The following is an 18,870-nucleotide window of genomic DNA, read 5'->3' as shown; positions in this document are numbered from 1 at the left end:
AACCCAATGCCTTATTCTGGGCTCCATGTGCTCACAGGCATGCATACCTGCACACACATGAGAACATGCTTACAAAGAACAAAGACATGAACACACACAAAGTCAGAGAGAGAGAGAAAGAAAGAGAGAGAAGGAAAGAAGGAAGGAATGAACAAACCAAAACCACAGCATTTGGGAGACAAGAGGCAGATTGCTGAGAGTTTGAGGCTAGCCTGGTGTACAGAGTGAATCCTAAGATAACCAGGACTTCATACAGAAACCCCATCTCAAAAAAACAAAAGAAAGGGGTTTGGGATTTATTTAGCTCAGTGGTAGAGTGCTTGCCTAGCAAGCGCAAGGCCCTGGGTTCGATCCTCAGCTCCAAAAAAAAAAAAAAGAAAGAAAGAAAAAGAAAATGAAAAAGAAATCAGTAAAAATAGTTTCCTTGGGGAGAAAAACTGGGTGGTTAGGACAAGCATGTTAAGGCAAATATTTCACAAATGTAATCCTACTTTTTTTAAAGTTAACAAAGTGTTTTAAATATGATAGTAATTAACAATTTTAAATGCTAATTCACATCTTAAGTGTGCCTATAATCTCAACACGGGAAGATCAGAAGTTCAGTGTCATCCTCAGCTACATAGCAAACTCAGGGCAAGCCTAGGCTACATGAGATCCTATCTCAAAACATACACACACACATACACATTGTATACCCAATGTACATTTTCAAAATGGAGATAGTATCAAATTATTGTAGAGATCAAAGCTACTGATGAGATTTGTAATGCTCAGATAAGCAGCTGAATACGTGACTCTAGAGTTCCTGAAAGATTCCCTGACTCAGACTCCATTAGCTGAGGTCAGAAAGGAGAAAGAGATAAGAGTCCACAGCACAAGAGCATAAGACCAGCCTGGAAAAGAGCAAAGAAAAGCCAACCGATGCAACTGGACAGGAACGAGGTATGAAGGGCAAACGAGAAAGTACTGTCAGGCAGTCAAGAAAATGGGAGGGTGCAGCTGTGGCTCCGGGATAAAGAGCTGGCTTTAGCAAGAAAGGGGTCAAGACAGTATTCTAAAAGCAAGTATGCTTATAGGGAACTCGGGTGGGATAAGATGGAAAAATACCCACTGTGCCTTGGTAAGGACAGAGCACATGACACAGGTTGCTTAGTAAGTATAAATCGCTCTCCAGAGCAAAGGGTTAGGTCACTTTTTATAACTGTTATTATTTTGTTTTAAATGTCTTTAGACTCAGAGCTTGGGAGAAGAAGGCAAGAAAAGGAGAGCACACGTTTTGGGCACCGAGTACTTACTCTAGTCTAGTGAATTTCCCACTTTAATTCAGAGTGGTTTTCAGAATTGAGACCATCAGAAGACTGGCCACTGGGTATCTTGTACTTTACTCCCTTTAATGAAATCAAAATATCCCCACAAAAAGAATTTTCTAATGGTTCATCTTAAGTCACAAAAGGAAAGGGCTGGAGAGATGGCTCAGGAGTTAGGAACACTGGTTGCTCTTCTGGAGGACCTGGTTTTGGTGCCCAGCACCCTAGTGGCAGCTCACAACTGTCTATTACTCCAGAGGATTTAATGCCCTCTTCTGGCCTCGGCAACCAAAGCATACATATGCAAACATATATACACACACATGTAGGCAAACACTCATACATATAAAAAAATAAAATGAAGAAAATCACAAAGAGGGAAAGAATATCATACTGACTTTAGTTCAATCCCCATTTGCCAATTAAAAAGTTACCTGCTCTACTCATTTCTGTAAATTCTTGCCACACATATTTCACATACACATATATTTGCATATTAGGTGCTTTGTTTTGGTTTGGTTTTGGTGGGGGGCAGTTTTAATACAGGGCTCTATATGTAGTCTTGGCTGTCCTAGAACTCACCATGTAGATCAGGCTGGCCTGGAACTCACAGATATTCTCCTGCCTCAGCCTCCTGTGTGGTGGGATTAAAAGAGTGCCACCACACTCAGCCCATATTTGCATACTGTAATACATGCACACTTCCCATAATAGTATTCATGACAAATACGTATCTTTCATAAAATGTTGGTTCTAACCCCTTCCAAGTTTCACAAGTGCCGTCAAGGAGTTGAAAACAATCAAAAAACCAAAACAAACCCTAGAGTTAAACACACAGTCAGTTAACCAAAATTTAAGTATTCATCACTGTAGTTCCAACATCACAGGACGCCCGGATTTTCTTCATTCTTAGAATTATGGATTGTAATCTCTCCCTACACTTCACGTATACAAAACACAAAAATGAAGCTTTTGTTGCTTCTCCGGGCACTCCTGTTCCTTAAACTTTTCATTTATATCCATGGAAACGGTCTATGTTGTCTCTTGAATCCTAAGTGTTTACACCCCTCCCCCTTTTGGGGTCACAGGCACCCAAAGGGTAAGATGCTCTGCCTGCTCCCATCACTCCACAACTTGGAGCACGCAGCATTTGCTAGCCGCTAAAAGTGCCGAGTTCAACAGTTTCTGCTCTAACAGCCTTTCAGGCTTACTTGTAAACAAATTACAACAGAGGCAAAACCAGAAGTGAGTACAGAAATAATTCAGAGGACGGACAAAAGCCTCGGGCAATAGAGGAAACCCTGGGGGTACACTTCCGAATTCCTCAAAAGGCCTCAACAAATACCTGTTGAATGTATTTCTGAATGAAGTGAATCCTGTTCACGGAAGCAGCTCCAAGAAAGATTATCAGCTGCTTCGGAAGTTGCTTTCCAATACTGCAATATGCGGACCCCCAAACACTCACGTCCACCCCAGAACCTCCCTTGGGGGGTCTTACCTGTACTGCCAGCCTTTCGTACTGCCACCGCGGCTGCTGTTGCTGCTGCTACTGCTGACTGCACCCCCACAGCTGCTGTTGCTGTTCTTGCTCGGGGTCACCGCTGTGGCCAGGCCCTCCAGCTTCCCCTCACTCTCCGAGACTTTCAGGACCGATGCCGGCTCGCCTCCCTGCATCTTAACTCCGAAGTTCATCTGTCCTCCTCGGGCGGGAGAGACCAACTGCAGAGGGATTTGGTAGGCTCTTCTCCCCTTCCTCTCCTGCTTTTTCACTCTGAACGTGATCTCCGACCGCGGCTAGCGTGGAAACCGTCAGTGGTCCAGGAAACGAGGACACGCATTTCCACTTCGGTTCAAACTTTTAAAGCGCACGCACAGGTACCCTTCAGATAGACGCCTCTCCGGAGCAAAAACAAGGAGGACAAATCAACCCGCCAGAGGGCTCGGTGCCACACTCCGAGGAGCAGCCGGGCGGCGCGGGCGAGGTCGCGGATCCTCCGGCCCGGAACGCGGGGGCAAGGACGGGGGACCACGGCCGGGGAGCCCCGGAGCCCGCGGCCTGACCTCGGGGCTCGGGGGCGGGCCGGCCGCGCTGCCTCTTCTCCTCGGCCGGGTCCTCAGAAGGAAGGGCCCGTCCAGCCAGTTCGGCGGTTCCCGCCGCAGCCCCAAACTGAGCCGGGACGGTCGCGCGCAGCCCGCGGAGGGTCGGGCAGGCGCCGCCGGGCGGGACGCGGGCTCCGAGGCCGCTTCAGCTTGGGCCGGAGGCGAGAGGTTCGCGGCGGCCTCCTCCGACAGCCCTGGCCCTGAAGCTCGGCCGAGTTCACCGGAGCGGACCGGTCCCTGGAGCCACCCCAGCCCCAAACGTAAAAGCCAGGGCCCCGGCCGCCGCCCCACCCACAGCCGGTCACCCACCCGCCTGCTAGCTCTCCCCGCCTTCCTTTCCGGTGTCGTGTGAGCTCATTTCCGCTGGGGCTGAAGCAACGACGCCATCTTTGATTGGGGCAGCCGAGCCCGAAAGGAGGCGGTGACAGGGAGCCCACGGGAGAGGAGGAGCTGGAGGATCGGAGCTACTGGGGAAGAGCCACGGGGAAGGAGGGAGAAACGGAATGAAATGAATGAAATGGCCTTGCTAAACAGGTCCTATACTCTCATATAGAGCACCATTCCGTGCTTCTTTAAGGGAACCTAAACAAACAAACAAACAAACAAACAAACAAATAAATAGGAATTTGGCGGAGCAAAGAGGGAAAAAACACCTGTTAAGTCATTTTGAAACGCCCTACCCACCAAAAAAAAAAAAAAAAAAAAAGAAGAAAAATCCCAACATGATATTGGACTAAGGTAAATCAGTCTTAGAAAATAAAAGGAGGGTTGGGGATTTAGCAAGGCCCTGGGTTCCATCCTCAGCTAAAAAAAAAAAAAAAAAAAAAAGAAAGAAAGAAAGAAGAAAATAGAAGGAAATTGTCTTGGAAATTAGAGCTCTTGGTGATGCCAGAGAAATTTGAAGTAGTGATATTGATGCCATAAAGGATTTAACAATAAACTTGCTTCAGAAATATGAAGTTATACAAAGTGGAATTTAGCTAAGGGAGCACTGCCTCTGCTGATATGACTGGAAGAAAAGTAGGGTACAACCAGGATTGCTGTAAGAAAGGAAAGTTTGGGTCCTAATTGAAGTTTAGGGTTTCTAAGGAAGTTTCTGTGATTGTTTACTCACTGAGCTGACCTCCAGTGAGACTCCATCCCAGAGCAAAAGGAGACAACCCTGACTTACAACCAGCCATCCCCATATCAAAGCATGCCACTAAGAGACAACTCAAGGGGACAGAGCAGGGCCACAACCATCCTTAAGGCCTGGCCTGCCATTGTCTCTTCATAGGAAAAGCTTAATTCTGCTAGGTGGGCAATGTGAACCTGGGTGATAACTATTTGAAAAGGATGGCACTGGTGGAGATGGGTCAAACAAACTTGTTTAGGGGAGTGAAATCTTGTGGCTTGTTATCATCCATAAACAATATCCTCCAGCATTTCAGGAACTAACTGTCCTTGGGCAAGGGACTTGCAGATCAGTGGCAGTTTTGTTTCATGGATCTCCTAGGCATAGTAATTAAGACATAAAATGTAACTTTGACTCTCACAATTGTTTAGATTTCTCCTTTCCCTACTAAATATAAACTCTAATTCCTAACAACAAGACCAGTGAATTGAATGTATATTATGTTAATCCCACCGGTCGAGAATAAGAGTACGACCGCAGTTTAAAGCCAAATTGGAAGCAAATTTAAATATTGGCCAGGTGGATGGGCTCTGGCCAGGTCCATTTCTCAAGTCATGCCTTGCAGAGGCTTAAAAAGGCAACCCCGCAAGGTCACGGTATTTCCCATCAGGTCCAATCTGGGGCAAGCGTATATCCTGATGTATTTCCTGCCTAGGTGTCTCCCCACCTTACTCCCCACCCGTCATGCAGCTTGTACCCCCATGTGATCAAGTACTAGTACAGGCGCAGATGGGTCAAACAAACTTGTTCAGGGGAGTGAAAACATAAATAGCCTCCAGCATTAATTTTGATTCTCACAAAATCTCTAGGGAGCCTGCAGTGGAGGTCCATGTACTTTGGTTATTGTTTTTGTTGTTATTGTTGTTTCAAGACAGGATTTCTCTGTAACAGCTCTCTCTGGCTGCCCTGGAACTGGCTTTGTAGACCAGGCTAGCCTGGCCTGGAACTCACAGAGATCCACATGCCTCAGTGCTGGGATTAAAGATGTGTGCCATCATACCTGGCTAACAAAAGTTATATTTGTTTTGCTGAGAGTCCTCACACAAGGTTCACACTCTTAAGTTCCTAATTATGGTCCTAAACCCGTCTCCCCAAGGCTGCTCACCTATGTGGCATGTCTTCTGGTTCAGTCTCTTCACATAGTCTCTGGTTCTAGGGTCAGGATCCCAGGAGAGAATCTTCAACCCCAGGGCAGATTTAGGTGGTATCTCTCCACTGTCTGCAGCAGTCCTGAAGATGTGTGGTGCAGAGCATTGCTTTTGATCTCTGCTCACACACTGTGTCAAATGGGCACCATGGAGGTCTCCAAATGTGTAGCTGTGTGTCCCATTATCTTGAGTGAATGACGTTGCTGGGTTCTGGTTATCAGGTGCAGCCTTGGGTGTAGTGGGGTTCCCGACTAAGCTATTTCTGTATGTCTAAAAGGCACTTTTTACTAGGTCCGCCACATGGAACAACATAGAAGTAACCTCCCACAACTAAAATAAGACAAATAAATAAAAGGCTTTGGAGGATGAACCAGAAAATCAGTGGGATGGAATGGAGAACCTGATTTAGAGCAAGGAAAAAGATGTATAAAGAGATGTTTTATAAGATGTCATTTAAGTGAGATGATCAAGGACAAGAAACTTACAGGAAGAGCAATCTGTACTTACTCTGAGAAATGAGAGCCGGAAGCCTAGAGCGGGACAGAAAGTGGTACAAAGTGAGAGTGAGGAAAGGCAGAGGGATTCGGGGCTTACTTAAATACAACAGTGTTAGAAATAATAACAAGAAAGAGCAGCAGGTTTGGGAAAGGAGGGAGCACACATCGTCTTTCACAGCTGGGGGAGGGGAGGGGCAGCCTCACAGCTGGAGGGGAGGGGAGGGGCAGTCTCACAGCTGGAGGAGGTGAGGGACAGACTCACAGCTGGGGGAGGTGAGGGGCAGTCTCACAGCTGGGGGAGAGGTGAGGGGCAGCCTCACAGCTGGGGGAGGTGAGGGGCAGTCTCACAGCTGGGGGAGGTGAAGGCAGACTCACAGCTGGAGGAGGTGAGGGACAGACTCACAGCTGGGGGAGGTGAGGGGCAGTCTCACAGCTGGAGAGGTGAGGGGCAGCCTCACAGCTGGAGGGGAGGTGAAGGGCAGTCTCACAGCTGGAGAGGTGAGGGGCAGTCTCACAGCTGGGGGAGAGGTGAGGGGCAGTCTCACAGCTGGAGGAGAGGTGAGGGGCAGTCTCAAAGCTGGAGGAGAGGTGAGGGGCAGTCTCACAGCTGGGGGAGGTGTGACTGGATCTTGAATGAAAGAGCAATAGGAGAAATCGAGGACCATGCCAGAGACTGCACAATGGAGCAGGAGGAGGAGGAAAGCCTTCAGATCCAGGGAGGAGCTGGATTAGGAGAGAGTGTTCCCACAGATAACATGATGGAGGCCCTGAAGGAAAGCCTTCCAATCTCAGAACAGAGGAGGTTTCTGGCTCTTAGAAGGGCTGGTGGGATTTCCACACCTTGTGACAGCGTGATCTGGTCTACTTGACTCCTGACACAGAGGCGGGCACCAGGAAGGACCACGAACATAGTTTTCAGTTTCCAGAAAAACTGGGCTTGCTTTTCCTGCCACGGCTGGGGCCTGCTAGTTCTATATCTCAAGGACAGACTTCAGGGGAGGGTGCCCTGATTTCCCCAAGGCTGCCTTATCTGTAAGCTTAGTGACCGGATCTACCAAGTGGAAAGTCATAGAAGGTTTTAACTGAAAGCCTGGGACCTGATTAAGTTTTTAAAGCTACACTCCTTTCAACAAGTGTGGAACAATCGGATGGCCAAAAGCTGGACCTCTCGGCCTCATAATATGTCCATAAATTAATTCAAAAATGGACAAAAACATCCATTTAAAAGCTAAAACTGTAAAACATAAGAAAATGAGTAATCTCCATAGTCTGCTGTTAGGCAGTTTTTGGTTTGGGTTTTGGTTTTTGGTGCAACATCAAAACACAAAAGAGGCCGGGTGGTGATGTCGCACGCCTTTAATCCCTACACTCGGGAGGCAGAGTCAGGCGGATCTCTGTGAGTTCTAGGCCGGTCTGGTCTACAGAGTGAGATCCAGAACAGGCACCAAAGCTACACAGAGAAACCCTGTCTCAAAAAACAAAACAAAACATAAACAAAAAAACAAAAAACAAACAAACAACCCACGAAAGAACAAATCATTAAAAATAGACTTCATGGGGCTGGAGAGATGGCTCTGGTTAAGAGCACTGGCTGCTCTTCCAGAGGACCCAGGTTCAATTCCCAGCACCCACATGGCAGCTCACTACTGTCTGTAACTCAGTGCCAGGGAATCTGACACCCTCACACAGACATACATGCAGGCAAAACACCAATAAAATAGTAATAATAATAATAACAATTAAAAACCTTCATAAAAAATAGACTTTTGATCTGCAAATCATGCCATGAAGAAAATGAAAAAGTAATCTGTAGAATGAAGAAAATAGGGGCTGGAGAGATAGCCTAGTGGTTAAGAGAACTGACTATTCTTCCAGAGGACCTGGGTTTGATTCCCAGCAACCACATGGCAGTTCACAGCTATCTGTAACTTCAGTTCCAAGGGATCCCACATAAAGACATACATGCAGGCAAAACACCAATGTACATAAAATAAAAATAAATAATATTTTAAATGGAGAAGATATTTGCAAACCACATTAAAGGGCTTATATCCAGAATATGTAGAAAATTCTTACAGCTCAGATATAAGAAATTACATCTTATTGAGATCCTTTGCCCATATTTAATTATTTAATGTTGGATAATTTGTGTGTGTGTGTGTGTGTGTGTGTGTGTGTGTGTTTATATCCACTACATGTGTGCAGATGCTCTTAGAGGACAGAAGGGGGCAGCAAGTCCTCAGGAACTGGAGGACTTACTTGTTGGTTCCCAGCCACCTAATGTGTGTGCTAGAAATCAAATCAGCCCTTTGCAAGAGTAGTGAGCAGTCCTAAGTGTCAAGCCTTCTCTGTAGCCCTGACTTTTTAATTTCTTTGTTTTGTTTTGTTTCGAGACAGGTTTCTCTGTGTATCCCTGAATGTCCTGGAAATAGTTCTGAGTTCCATGCTAGCCAGGGCTGCATGGTGAGTCCCTCTCTATTAATTAATTAATTTGTTAATTAATAACCATCATTGAGGATGTGGAGAAATTGATGACTGTCATTGAAAATGGAAAATGACCTGAAGAAGGATAGAGGCTGGGGATACAGCTCAGTGGTTAAGAGTCATACAGCTCTTGCAGAGGACCAGGGTTTGGTTCCTAGGACCCATGTCACACGGCTCAAAACTGCCTCTAACTCCAGCTCCAAGAGAATCTGATATCTTTGTCCTCTGAGGGCACCTGCATTCACGTGCACATACCCACACCCAGACACACAGGCATACACATCTTTTTTATTAAGTCCAAAAACCTGTTAGTGAAGCAGGCCTGATACATGCTACAACATAGATGGGCATTGAACATATTGATTATTCTCAGTGGAAGATGACACAAACAGATCACACACTGTGTGTTTCCATTTCTAGGAAATGTCTGGAATAAAGAAGCCCTGGAGGGCCACATGCAGATGACTAGTAGCCAGGCACTAAGAAAAGGGGGGTAGGGGAGCTCTACAGATGGCCAGTGCTTAAAGTGCTTGCTGCCCTTGCAGAGGACCCAAGTTCAGGTCCTCAACTCCAGCTCCAGGGGATCCAGTGCCCTCTTCCAACCTCTGTAGGCCCCTGCACACACGTATCATACACATACACAGACACACATATACACATAATGTAAAATAATAAAAACAATCTTTTAAAAGGGGACTGGATGAGGAGGCTGTGGGTGTGGCGTCTTTTTGTTGTATGTGTGTGAGAGATAATCTTAAAATCAGGTAGTGGTGAATGAAGGTTACCCAATCTTGTGAAAATATTCCAGCCATTTAGTTGGATACTGTATAGTTTAAAGGGTTGAGTTTACAGTAGATGAACTGTAGCTCAGTTGCTCAAGCTGGGGATGGAGCTCTGTGGGTAATGTGCTTGCCTAACAAGGTCCTGATTCTCTCCTTACTGTCACATAAAACATCCAGTGGCACCCGAGAAGCCCGACACTTGGGAGGTGGAGGCAAGGGAACCAGAAGCGCATGGTAACTTTAGCCACATAGTGAGCGTGAGGCTAGCCTGGGATACATGAGACCTTGTCTGATAGAAAAAACAACTCCAAGTGCATATAGAGAGTTGGCTTTAATGAACAAGAAGGGGGGGGGCAACTATTAATAGCAGGTAATTATACAAAAATTAGGTCAGAAATGATAGTGGAGGAGCAGCAGTTGGGATGAGGAACGTGCCAACCGAGGGTTGGAGGAAACATGGACGTTTCAGCTTCAGAGTTCCTGGAACTATCTGTCTTCTAGGGCGGTAAGATTCGGTCTGGGACTGGCTGCAGTCAGCCACTCAGCATGGTATGCAGCTACTGGGAAAACAGGTGGCAGTATTGAACAACACAGGCCAGGGGACCACACTTTGCATGTCACTGCACCGTTTTGTGTAGGAAACGTAGCAGGGTAAGTTATGGCCAGACCCCAGTGGAAGCAGAGAAACTGTTTGCATGGATTTAGGTTTTCCTCTGCTGTGGTACTGAGGATCAAACCCAGGACCTCAGACATTCTGGGCAAGTGCTCTACCACGGAGCTGTATCCTCAAACCCTTTTCTCTTTTTATTTTAAGACAGGGTCTTAAGTTGAACTTGTGATTTCTGGTCTCAATATCCCCCATGGCTGGGATGACAAGCCTGTACCACCAGACCCAGCTGGGCAGTTGTTTTTTTGTTTGTCTGTAAACAACCTCTGTTATTGTGTGTTAGGGTCTAAATCTGACCTTCACTCAGGGTCCAAGGAGAACGGAAAATATGGTTTGATAAAGAAAGATACATGCACTGTTCTGAACCCTTCAAAGGGACCTATGTGTCGCTTCCAGGAGGTTAAGGTACATTCCCTAGCAGTCCTGCCGGCCAGTAGAGTATCCTTTTCTGTGGGAGAAGCTTCACAGTGACCTAGATCCTGAAGTAAAACTGACAGCAGATTCTGCTGCATGTGACTTTGGACAAGCGACCCAGTCAACCTCTTTGCATCTGTTTTTCCTCACCTGTCAAGTAATAACATCTCTGCAAAGGACTGAATTGTGTCTTTATTCCCATACAATGCTGAAGCCCTAACTCTCCCCTCAGTGAGACGGCATTTGGAGATGGGCCTTTGAAAGATGATTACAGTTAAATAAGGTTGATGTGGATTAGTGTGTACAGTCAGAAAAGGTCCTTGTGAGAAGAGTTGGTGTGTAGGAGGGCACAAAGAAAGCTCCTCCCATCTGAGGATGCACAAAGGAGATACTTATCTGTATGCTAGCAAGGGGGCTCACACCAGAAAGCCAGAGGGATCATACCAGAAAGCAAGGGGGCTCACACCAGAAAGCAAGAGGGCTCACACCAGAAAGCAAGAGGGCTCACACCAGAAAGCAAGAGGGATCACACCAGAAAGCAAGAGGGATCACACCAGAAAGCAAGAGGGCTCACACCAGAAAGTAAGGGAGCTCACACCAGAAAGCAAGAGGGTTCACACCAGAAAACAAGAGGGATCACACCAGAAAGCAAGAAGGATCACACCAGAAAGCAAGAGGGATCACACCAGAAAACAAGAGGGATCACACCAGAAAGTAAGAGGGCTCACACCAGAAAGCAAGGGGGCTCACACCAGAAAGCAAGGGGGCTCACGCCGGAAAGCAAGGGGGCTCACACCAGAAAGCAAGAGGGATCACACCAGAAAACAAGAGGATTCACACCAGAAAGCAAAAGGGTTCACACCAGAAAGCAAGAGGGCTCACACCAGAAAGCAAGAGGGATCACACCAGAAAGCAAGGGGGATCACACCAGAAAGCAAGAGGGATTGCACCAGAAAATGAGGGATCACACCAGAAAGCAAGGGGGCTCACACCAGAAAGCAAGAGGGATCACACCAGAAAGCAAGGGGGCTCACACCAGAAAGCAAGAGGGATCACACCAGAAAGCAAGGGGGCTCACACCAGAAAGCAAGAGAGATATCACCAGAAAGCAAGAGGGATATCACCAGAAAGCAAGGGGGCTCACACCAGAAAGCAAGGGGGTTCACACCAGAAAACAAGAGGGATCACACCAGAAAGCCAGAGGGATCACACCAGAAAGCAAGCACACTGCCCCTGGATCTTGGACTTCCTACCTCCAGAACTGAGAAAACCCATTCCTGTTGTTTGAGCCATCCAGCCATGTTCAGTATTTGATGATGGCAGCCCAAGCTAAGACAACGTCCGTCTTGGAGGAGTTGGCAGCGTTAGATGAAATGCTGCCTCTTAAGCACTTGAGCTTGTGTCTAAGACACACCATGCCAAGTGCTTTGCAACCGCTAACTGTTGCTATTAGAAGGATAGAGTTTGCCTGCCAAGCAGAATGAACAATCATGGTGTGGGTGGGGGTGGGGAAGCCGATTTCTGCTGGTCAGCTCTCTGCAAACATGTTTTTTTTGGTTGGTGGTGTTTTGGGTGTGTGTGGGGGGAGATGGCCACTTTGTCCCTCAAATGAAGTGGAGTTTTCTAGCCATATCTTGGTTTTACAACTAGACCTGTCTGTATGTCTCTGTAGACAAAGAGTCCTAATAGCCTTATCTGGAGTCACCAGCATGTGCAGTTGGTGAACATGGGGCGGGTGGGGGGGCACAGTCACCTCTGCCTCAAGGTCACCTATCTCCTCCTACAGGTTTCCCCTGGCCACTCTTTTCCTTTTTTCTTTTTTGGTTTTTCAAGACAGAGTTTCTTTGTGTAGCTTTGCCCCTTTCCTAGAACTCACTCTGTAGCCCAGGCTGGCCTCGAACTCACAGAGATCCACCTGGCTCTGCCTCCTGAGTGCTGGGATTAATGGCATGCGCTACCACTGCCCAGCACTTGCTCATTCTTCACAGAGCAGCAGATCTTATCCTTCTCTATCCCTTGCCTTGCTTTATTGTGTCCCCAATGGTGTGTGTGTGTGTGTGTGTGTGTGTGTGTGTGTGTGTGTGTGTGTACAGCATGTTCAGTTTTGTTGTGTCTCCAATGTGTATGAATGCACACAGTATGTGCATGTCTATGGTACTGGAGATTAAAAAGAGAGCCTATGCATGCAGGTCAAGTGCGGTACCACTGGGCTACACTCCCAACATTTTAGTTTTCTTCATGGCATCTTACATTATGTGCTTGCCTAGCAATCTGTGAAACCTTGAATTCAATCCCAACACCAAAAGGAAAAAACAAAACAAAACAACAAAACCAGGCACTTTGACCTTGACTGCAAATCTTGGTGGCTCTGCCCCTTACTGTGGGTGATGGGAGCAAACTATTTTGGCAAGCCTCAGCTTCCTCATCTGAGAAAACAGGAACGCTTGTATAGAATGTGCATTACAGAGGGCTGGGAGGATGGCCCAGCAGTAAAGAGTGTCTGGTGCTTTTGTGGGCTAGCCGATTTCGGTTCTCAGCACCCACATCAGGTGGCTCACAACTCTCTGTAACTCCAGCTTTAGGGGATCGACACCCACTTCTGGTCTCTCAGGGCACCCACACTCTCATGGCACACGTTTACACAGACAGACACTATGTTGGTTTGCTTTCTATTGCTAAGGGGAACCATGTTCAAAAGGAGCTTGGGCAGGAAAGGGTTATTTTGCTCACACCGCCTCCATCACGGAGGGAAGTAAGGCAGGAAATAAAGGCAGGAATCTAGAAGCAGAAACTGAAGCAGAGACCATGAAGGGGAGATGCTCACTGGGGTCTCCCCATGGCTTGCTCAACAGGCTTTCTATTACACCCCAGGACCACCTGCTCCAGGATGACACCACCCACAGGGGGCTGGGCCTTCCCACGGGAATCATTAATTTTAAAAAATGCCTCTCTAGAATTACCCACAGGCCAGTCTGGCAGAGGCATTTACTCATTGGAGGTTTCCTCTTCCCAGATGACTCTAGCTTTGGTCAAGTTGACAGACAAAACAAAACAAACAAACAAAAAAAACCTGACCAGCACAGACACACACACATAAAAATAAAATCTTTCTTAAAACAACGTGTTTAGTACAGTGCCAGCACCTGTTAACACCAGGCGGTGCTGGAAACTCTCTGCCAGCTGTGATGAACGCAGCGGGGAAGGGATGGATGGTTCATCCTGTAGAACCAGAACGCCTCCTCTCTCTGTTAGCTTAGAACTATGATAGCAGGAAACCTGGAGTGAAGGTGAAGAAATGCCACAGATAATGCGGCGGCAGGGGGTCTGGGAAGCGACGTGGGTCTCTTAACAGGAAGGCAGAAACTGAAGGCGGCGCCAGGGAGGGAAGGTCATGCTCATCCGGCTGGTGTTCCCTTAGTAAAAGAACTGCCTGGGTTCATCCACAGCTCACCCCTCCCTGTCCACGTGGGCAGAAACTCTTTAGCAATTTCCCAGCCCAGGGGGAATGATTCGGCTGCTGGGCTCCAAAAGAACAACAGCCTTGCCCTGGAAGAACCTCTGCCAAGCTCGAAGCTTGTTGTGGGAGTTTAAAAAAACAAAACAAAACAACAGGCAGCTGGTGCTTGTGTTTGGGAGCTCAAAGGAAGGTGTGGGGTTAAAAGGGAGCTGCTCACATTTGGGTGGAATGAGATGTTGTCTTGCAGTGTCTATCTGTCCCAACACCTTTGTGCTGGATGCCTATTCAACCTAAACATATGTCACTAAACACCCAGTCGATAGAACCATTAGCCTTCCAAAGCTGCTTTAGAAAATGGGAACGAAGCCCCGTGTGACGGGTCTCTTGGCCATTTTTAGACTCTTTTGGCTAGTAGTACGGGTAGGATTTTGCTCACAGAAGCCCATACAAATGACCAAGCCTGAAGTCACATGACCTTTTTTGGGGCAAGTGTCACATGCCAGGTGTTGCCTTGGAAAAGCAGGGACAGGACAAGCAGCTGATGCTCATGAGCATGCAATTACAGAGATGGGGATTGGGTACACACGTGGGTCTGCCTCCAAAATGGCATGCAGATTTATTGTCCCCATGAAATGAGTCAGAAGGCAGGAGAGTGCTGGTTTACTTAGGAAGAAGATCTGTGCCCAGATCCCTTCTGAAAAGCGCTCATCCTCTCCCACAAGCCCAACAGAAAACAGAGGGCGGTAGTTTCCATTTGTTCTCTGTACAAGAGTAGGCGGCAACTTACATTAAAACTTTCTTGCAGTGATTAGATACATTGTGAAGGGACTCTAGCCGACCACAATGCCACAATGCGGCAAACATGGCTCTGGCAGGCTTTGCCCTTCTCTCCCATTCCCTCTTTCCTTGCTAAACCATGGGATTCCATCCCTAACGCCTTTATTACTAACCAAGGTCTAGTCCCTTATTTGGACACTCCCTCCTCCTCCGGAAACTGACTGCCAAGGTCCAACTATCAAAGTTATGAAGTCTAGCAATCAAAAGCCCCCTTTGGCTCACCTAATTAACACGTCCAATTAAAATTAATAACATCCCTGAAAGACCCCCCCACCCAAGGCCCAGACACAGTTTCTCCAGAAACCCAAAAGAGCTGAGCGAAGAGATATCTTAAAACAAACAGAACTGAGTCAGTTCCCCTTTCCTGGAGAGGGGGAAGTCAGGTGTTCTCAAAAGAACAAAGCCAGGATGTCTGGTGGTGACTGAGATTAACCACGAGATGCCCCTCTCCAGAGATAACATGACCGGACCCGGGAGATGGGCTGTAAAACTCCTGACTGGGCAAACAGATAAGCTGAAATAAGACAAAGTCCAGGCCCGGGAAAAACTGGACCAATCAAGGATGGACCCGTACTAACCACCTCCCCTCTAAGGAATTTTGTGATTTTTGCCTATAAAAACTAACTTCCAGCCGGGCGGTGGTGGTGCATGCCTGTAATCCCAGCACTCGGGAGGCAGAGGCAAGTGGATCTCTGTGAGTTCGAGGCCAGCCTGGTCTACAGAGCTAGTCCAGGACAGGCTCCAAAGCTACAGAGAAACCCTGTCTTGAAAAACAAAAAAAACAAAAAACAAAAACAAAACAAAAAAACAGAAAAAAAACCTAATTTCCAGGGCTGGAGAGATGGCTCAGAGGTTAAGAGCACTGGCTGTTCTTCCAGAGGTCCTGAGTTCAATTCCCAGCAACCATATGGTGGCTCACAACCATCTATAATGAGACCTGGTGTCCTCTTCTGGCCTGCAGGCAGTACAATGTATACATAATAAAAAAAAAAAATCTTAAAACAAAACAAAACAAAACACCTAACTTCCCCAAGAAAGAGGAACTCTCCTTCCTGCCTTGCGGTGTTGGTTGTGGTGGACGAGAGTTCCCTGCTAGCTTGAACTACACACGTGCGCTGAATCAAATAAACCTTGCTATTGCATTCTGGACATCTTCAGTCTCTGATGGTCCCTTTGGGGGTCCTAATCTGGGCAGAACAATCCTAACACAGGGGTTTCCCCTTTTCCCTTTATAAACGGCCATTTTCCTGTGGGCTACTTCTGTCTCCTCTCCATCCAGAGGCAGTTCCCTTGTTCCCTCCCCTTTCTCCCTCATCCTCTATCTCCTGTATTTGTCTCTTAATCCCTGCCCTCTGTCCCTCTGGGGAAAATAAATCTCATTTGTGCTTAGAACTTGGTCTTGGAGTGTCCTGAGCCGATACTAATCTCTTAAACATTTGAAAACACTTATTTTTTTTAAAATAAAAAAATAAAGTAAAAGTGGTTCTATTATTGCATAACCCTTAGAGGATTTATTTTTTTTTTTTAGATTTATTTATTTATTATGTATACTGAAGAGGGCACCAGATCTCATTCCAGATGGTTGTGAGCCACCATGTGGGTGCTGGGAATTGAACTCGGGGCCTTTGGAAGAGCTTTTAACCTTTGAACCATCTCTCCAGCCCTCCTTAGAGGATTTAATAGGCAAGTCTTTTTGAGGCAGCTAGAAGACTGAGCCTGCAAAGTCCCTGGGGGGCAGGTATAGTGTCTTAAGCCTGTGAGCCCATTGCACATTAGTTTGAAGCCAGTCTGGGCTAAATATCAAGTTTCAGGCCAGCCTGGGCTACAGAGTGAGACCTTGCCTCAAAACAAACAAACAAACAGGAAGTGAGTGGCAGCTGAGGAGGCCAAAATGACAAGAAACTGGTGTTCTCATCTGGATTCCAAAACCTAATAATACCAACCTGTACAGAGCAAAAGGAAGCCCAACAGAATTCTGTTTTGAAATGCCGCACCTGAGTCGTGGACTATTCAGGAGGCGGGGTGTTTTACTGACATGCTAAGTTTGGAGAAAAGCCTGAAGAGGATGGATGCTGAGACTTCCTCCTCTGCTTCTTCCTCCACCCTGCCACAAATCAGCTCCACTCAAGATGATGAGGTCATGGAACACTGTGGCAGAAGGGGACTAGGTGATATGAAGTCACAACATGCCCACACAGTTGGGCTTGCCTGGTGGACCTAGAAACTCCCGCCTAGTTATTTTGGGTTCAAAATAGCCATTTCCGGGTCAAAACATCTCGCGTGACTAGGACTCCGTGGCTTTGCATGGTTGTGTAAAGCGCACATGCGTGGAGGAGCCACATGCATTTCTGTACGCGTGCGCGGCCCACCCTTTAAGAAGCCAGCGCCATTTTTGCACGGGTCTCTTCTCCTCACCCCTTTCTCTTGATCACGTGTGTTTCCCACAGGCCTGTCACGTCTGTCTCTTCCTATCCTATCTTAATAAACAGCTCTTCTGTGGATTTGTAGTGTTTCGGGACATGTTCCTCGCGGGGTAAGAGTGCCAAATAACTAACACTAGGGTTCCCAGACCCTGGCTGCCTAAGCATCAGCGAATTGGAAGTACATAGATGTTGTGGTTGCAGCTAGCCTAGTTGACGGTTCTGACTTGGGCCATCTTCTAACCTTCCTTTTCCTTGGTACGATGAATGATGTCTCCTATGGGTTCTGTGCTTAAAGCCCATGCTTCATACGGGGGCTCTGATTGTGTTTGCATGAATTAAAGTTTGAAAATGCAGATCAGGAGTGATCCTTCATATAACAACTTCTCCCTACCTCTGCCCGGGCACTGTGAGCAGGCTAGAACCATGTGCCATGTGAACCCAACATGTAGCCTGGCACAGTGGACCTCTGTAAGTGCTTGTGGAGTAAAGGAGTGATGGAGACCTTTCAGAGGGAAGAGTCATCCTCTTTCCTGGCCTGGCATCTTCCCACAGCTGGTCACAACTCTGCAGTCCATTGGCTGTAGCTGAATGTTATTTTCTTGGCTATTAGGAGAGGCTGCTTTGTCCCAGAAGCCCATTGTGTGGTGGCATTTATGATACATTCACACAAGGCCAGAGGATCAAGCCATCTCACACTCTCACATTGGCCATAGCCTTCCATGGAAATATTATTTTATTCTATTTTGGTTTTTCAAAACAGGGTTTCTCTGTGTAGTCTTGGTGCCTGTCCTAGATCTCTCTCTCTCTAGACCAGGCTGGCCTCGAACTCACAGAGATCCGAATGCTGGGATTAAAAGCATGCACCACCACCGACAGGCGAAAATAGTTTTTTTTTTTTAATTGATTTATGTATTTTTATTTTATGTGCATTGGTATTTTGCCTGCATGTATTTTTGTGTGAGGATGTCAGATTCCCTGGAACTGAAGTTACAGACAGTTGTGAGCTGCCATGTGGTTGCTGGGAATTGAACCTGGGTCCTCTGGAAGAGCAGTCAGTACTCTTACCACTGAGCCATCTCTCTAGCCCTGAGACAGTTTTCTAAATGCCAAAATAGATGTGGTGGTTTGAATGGGAATGACTCCCATAGGTTCATAGATTTGAATATTTGGTCCCCAGGTGGAGGAACTACTTGGGAAGGATTTGAAGCTGTGACCTGTGACCCTGTTGGATATGTATCACTGAGGGTAAGCTCTGAGGTTTCAAAAGACTCATGAATTAATTCTCAGTGCTCTCTCTCCCTTTCTCTCTCTTTCTCTCTCTCTCTCTCTCTCTCTCTCTCTCTCTCCATGTAAGCTCTCAGCTGTTCCTGCTGCCAAGCCCTTGCTCTGCCATTGTGGACTCTGACCCTCTAAAACTGTAAGACCAATTAAACACTGTCTTTTCTATCACTGTGATAAGAGGCCATGATCAAGGCAACTTATAAAAGTAACTAAGATATTAGGAGACCAGAAGGAAGCTGAGCACGGCACAGGCCTGTAATCTCAGCACTTGGTAGGTAGAGGCAAGCCTTAGCTACACA

At 46.9% G+C, this 18,870-nt stretch overlaps 1 protein-coding gene across 1 annotated transcript in view; it reads right to left on the bottom strand.

The window, feature by feature from the left end:
• The window catches only part of Osbpl11 (oxysterol binding protein like 11), a 58,027-nt gene extending 54,319 nt beyond the window's left edge, over window positions 1–3,708 (bottom strand). The window contains exon 1 of the mRNA XM_036203803.1: window positions 2,806–3,708. Within this exon, the coding sequence (XP_036059696.1) occupies window positions 2,806–2,999 (194 nt within the window). The 5' untranslated portion in view covers window positions 3,000–3,708. The remainder of the gene's footprint in view (window positions 1–2,805) is intronic.
• Between the last annotated feature and the right edge of the window lie 15,162 nt (window positions 3,709–18,870).

Source organism: Onychomys torridus, chromosome 12 (genome assembly GCF_903995425.1).
Source record: "Onychomys torridus chromosome 12, mOncTor1.1, whole genome shotgun sequence".
NCBI lineage: Eukaryota > Metazoa > Chordata > Mammalia > Rodentia > Cricetidae > Onychomys > Onychomys torridus.
This window is presented reverse-complemented; position numbering and strand designations above follow the sequence as displayed.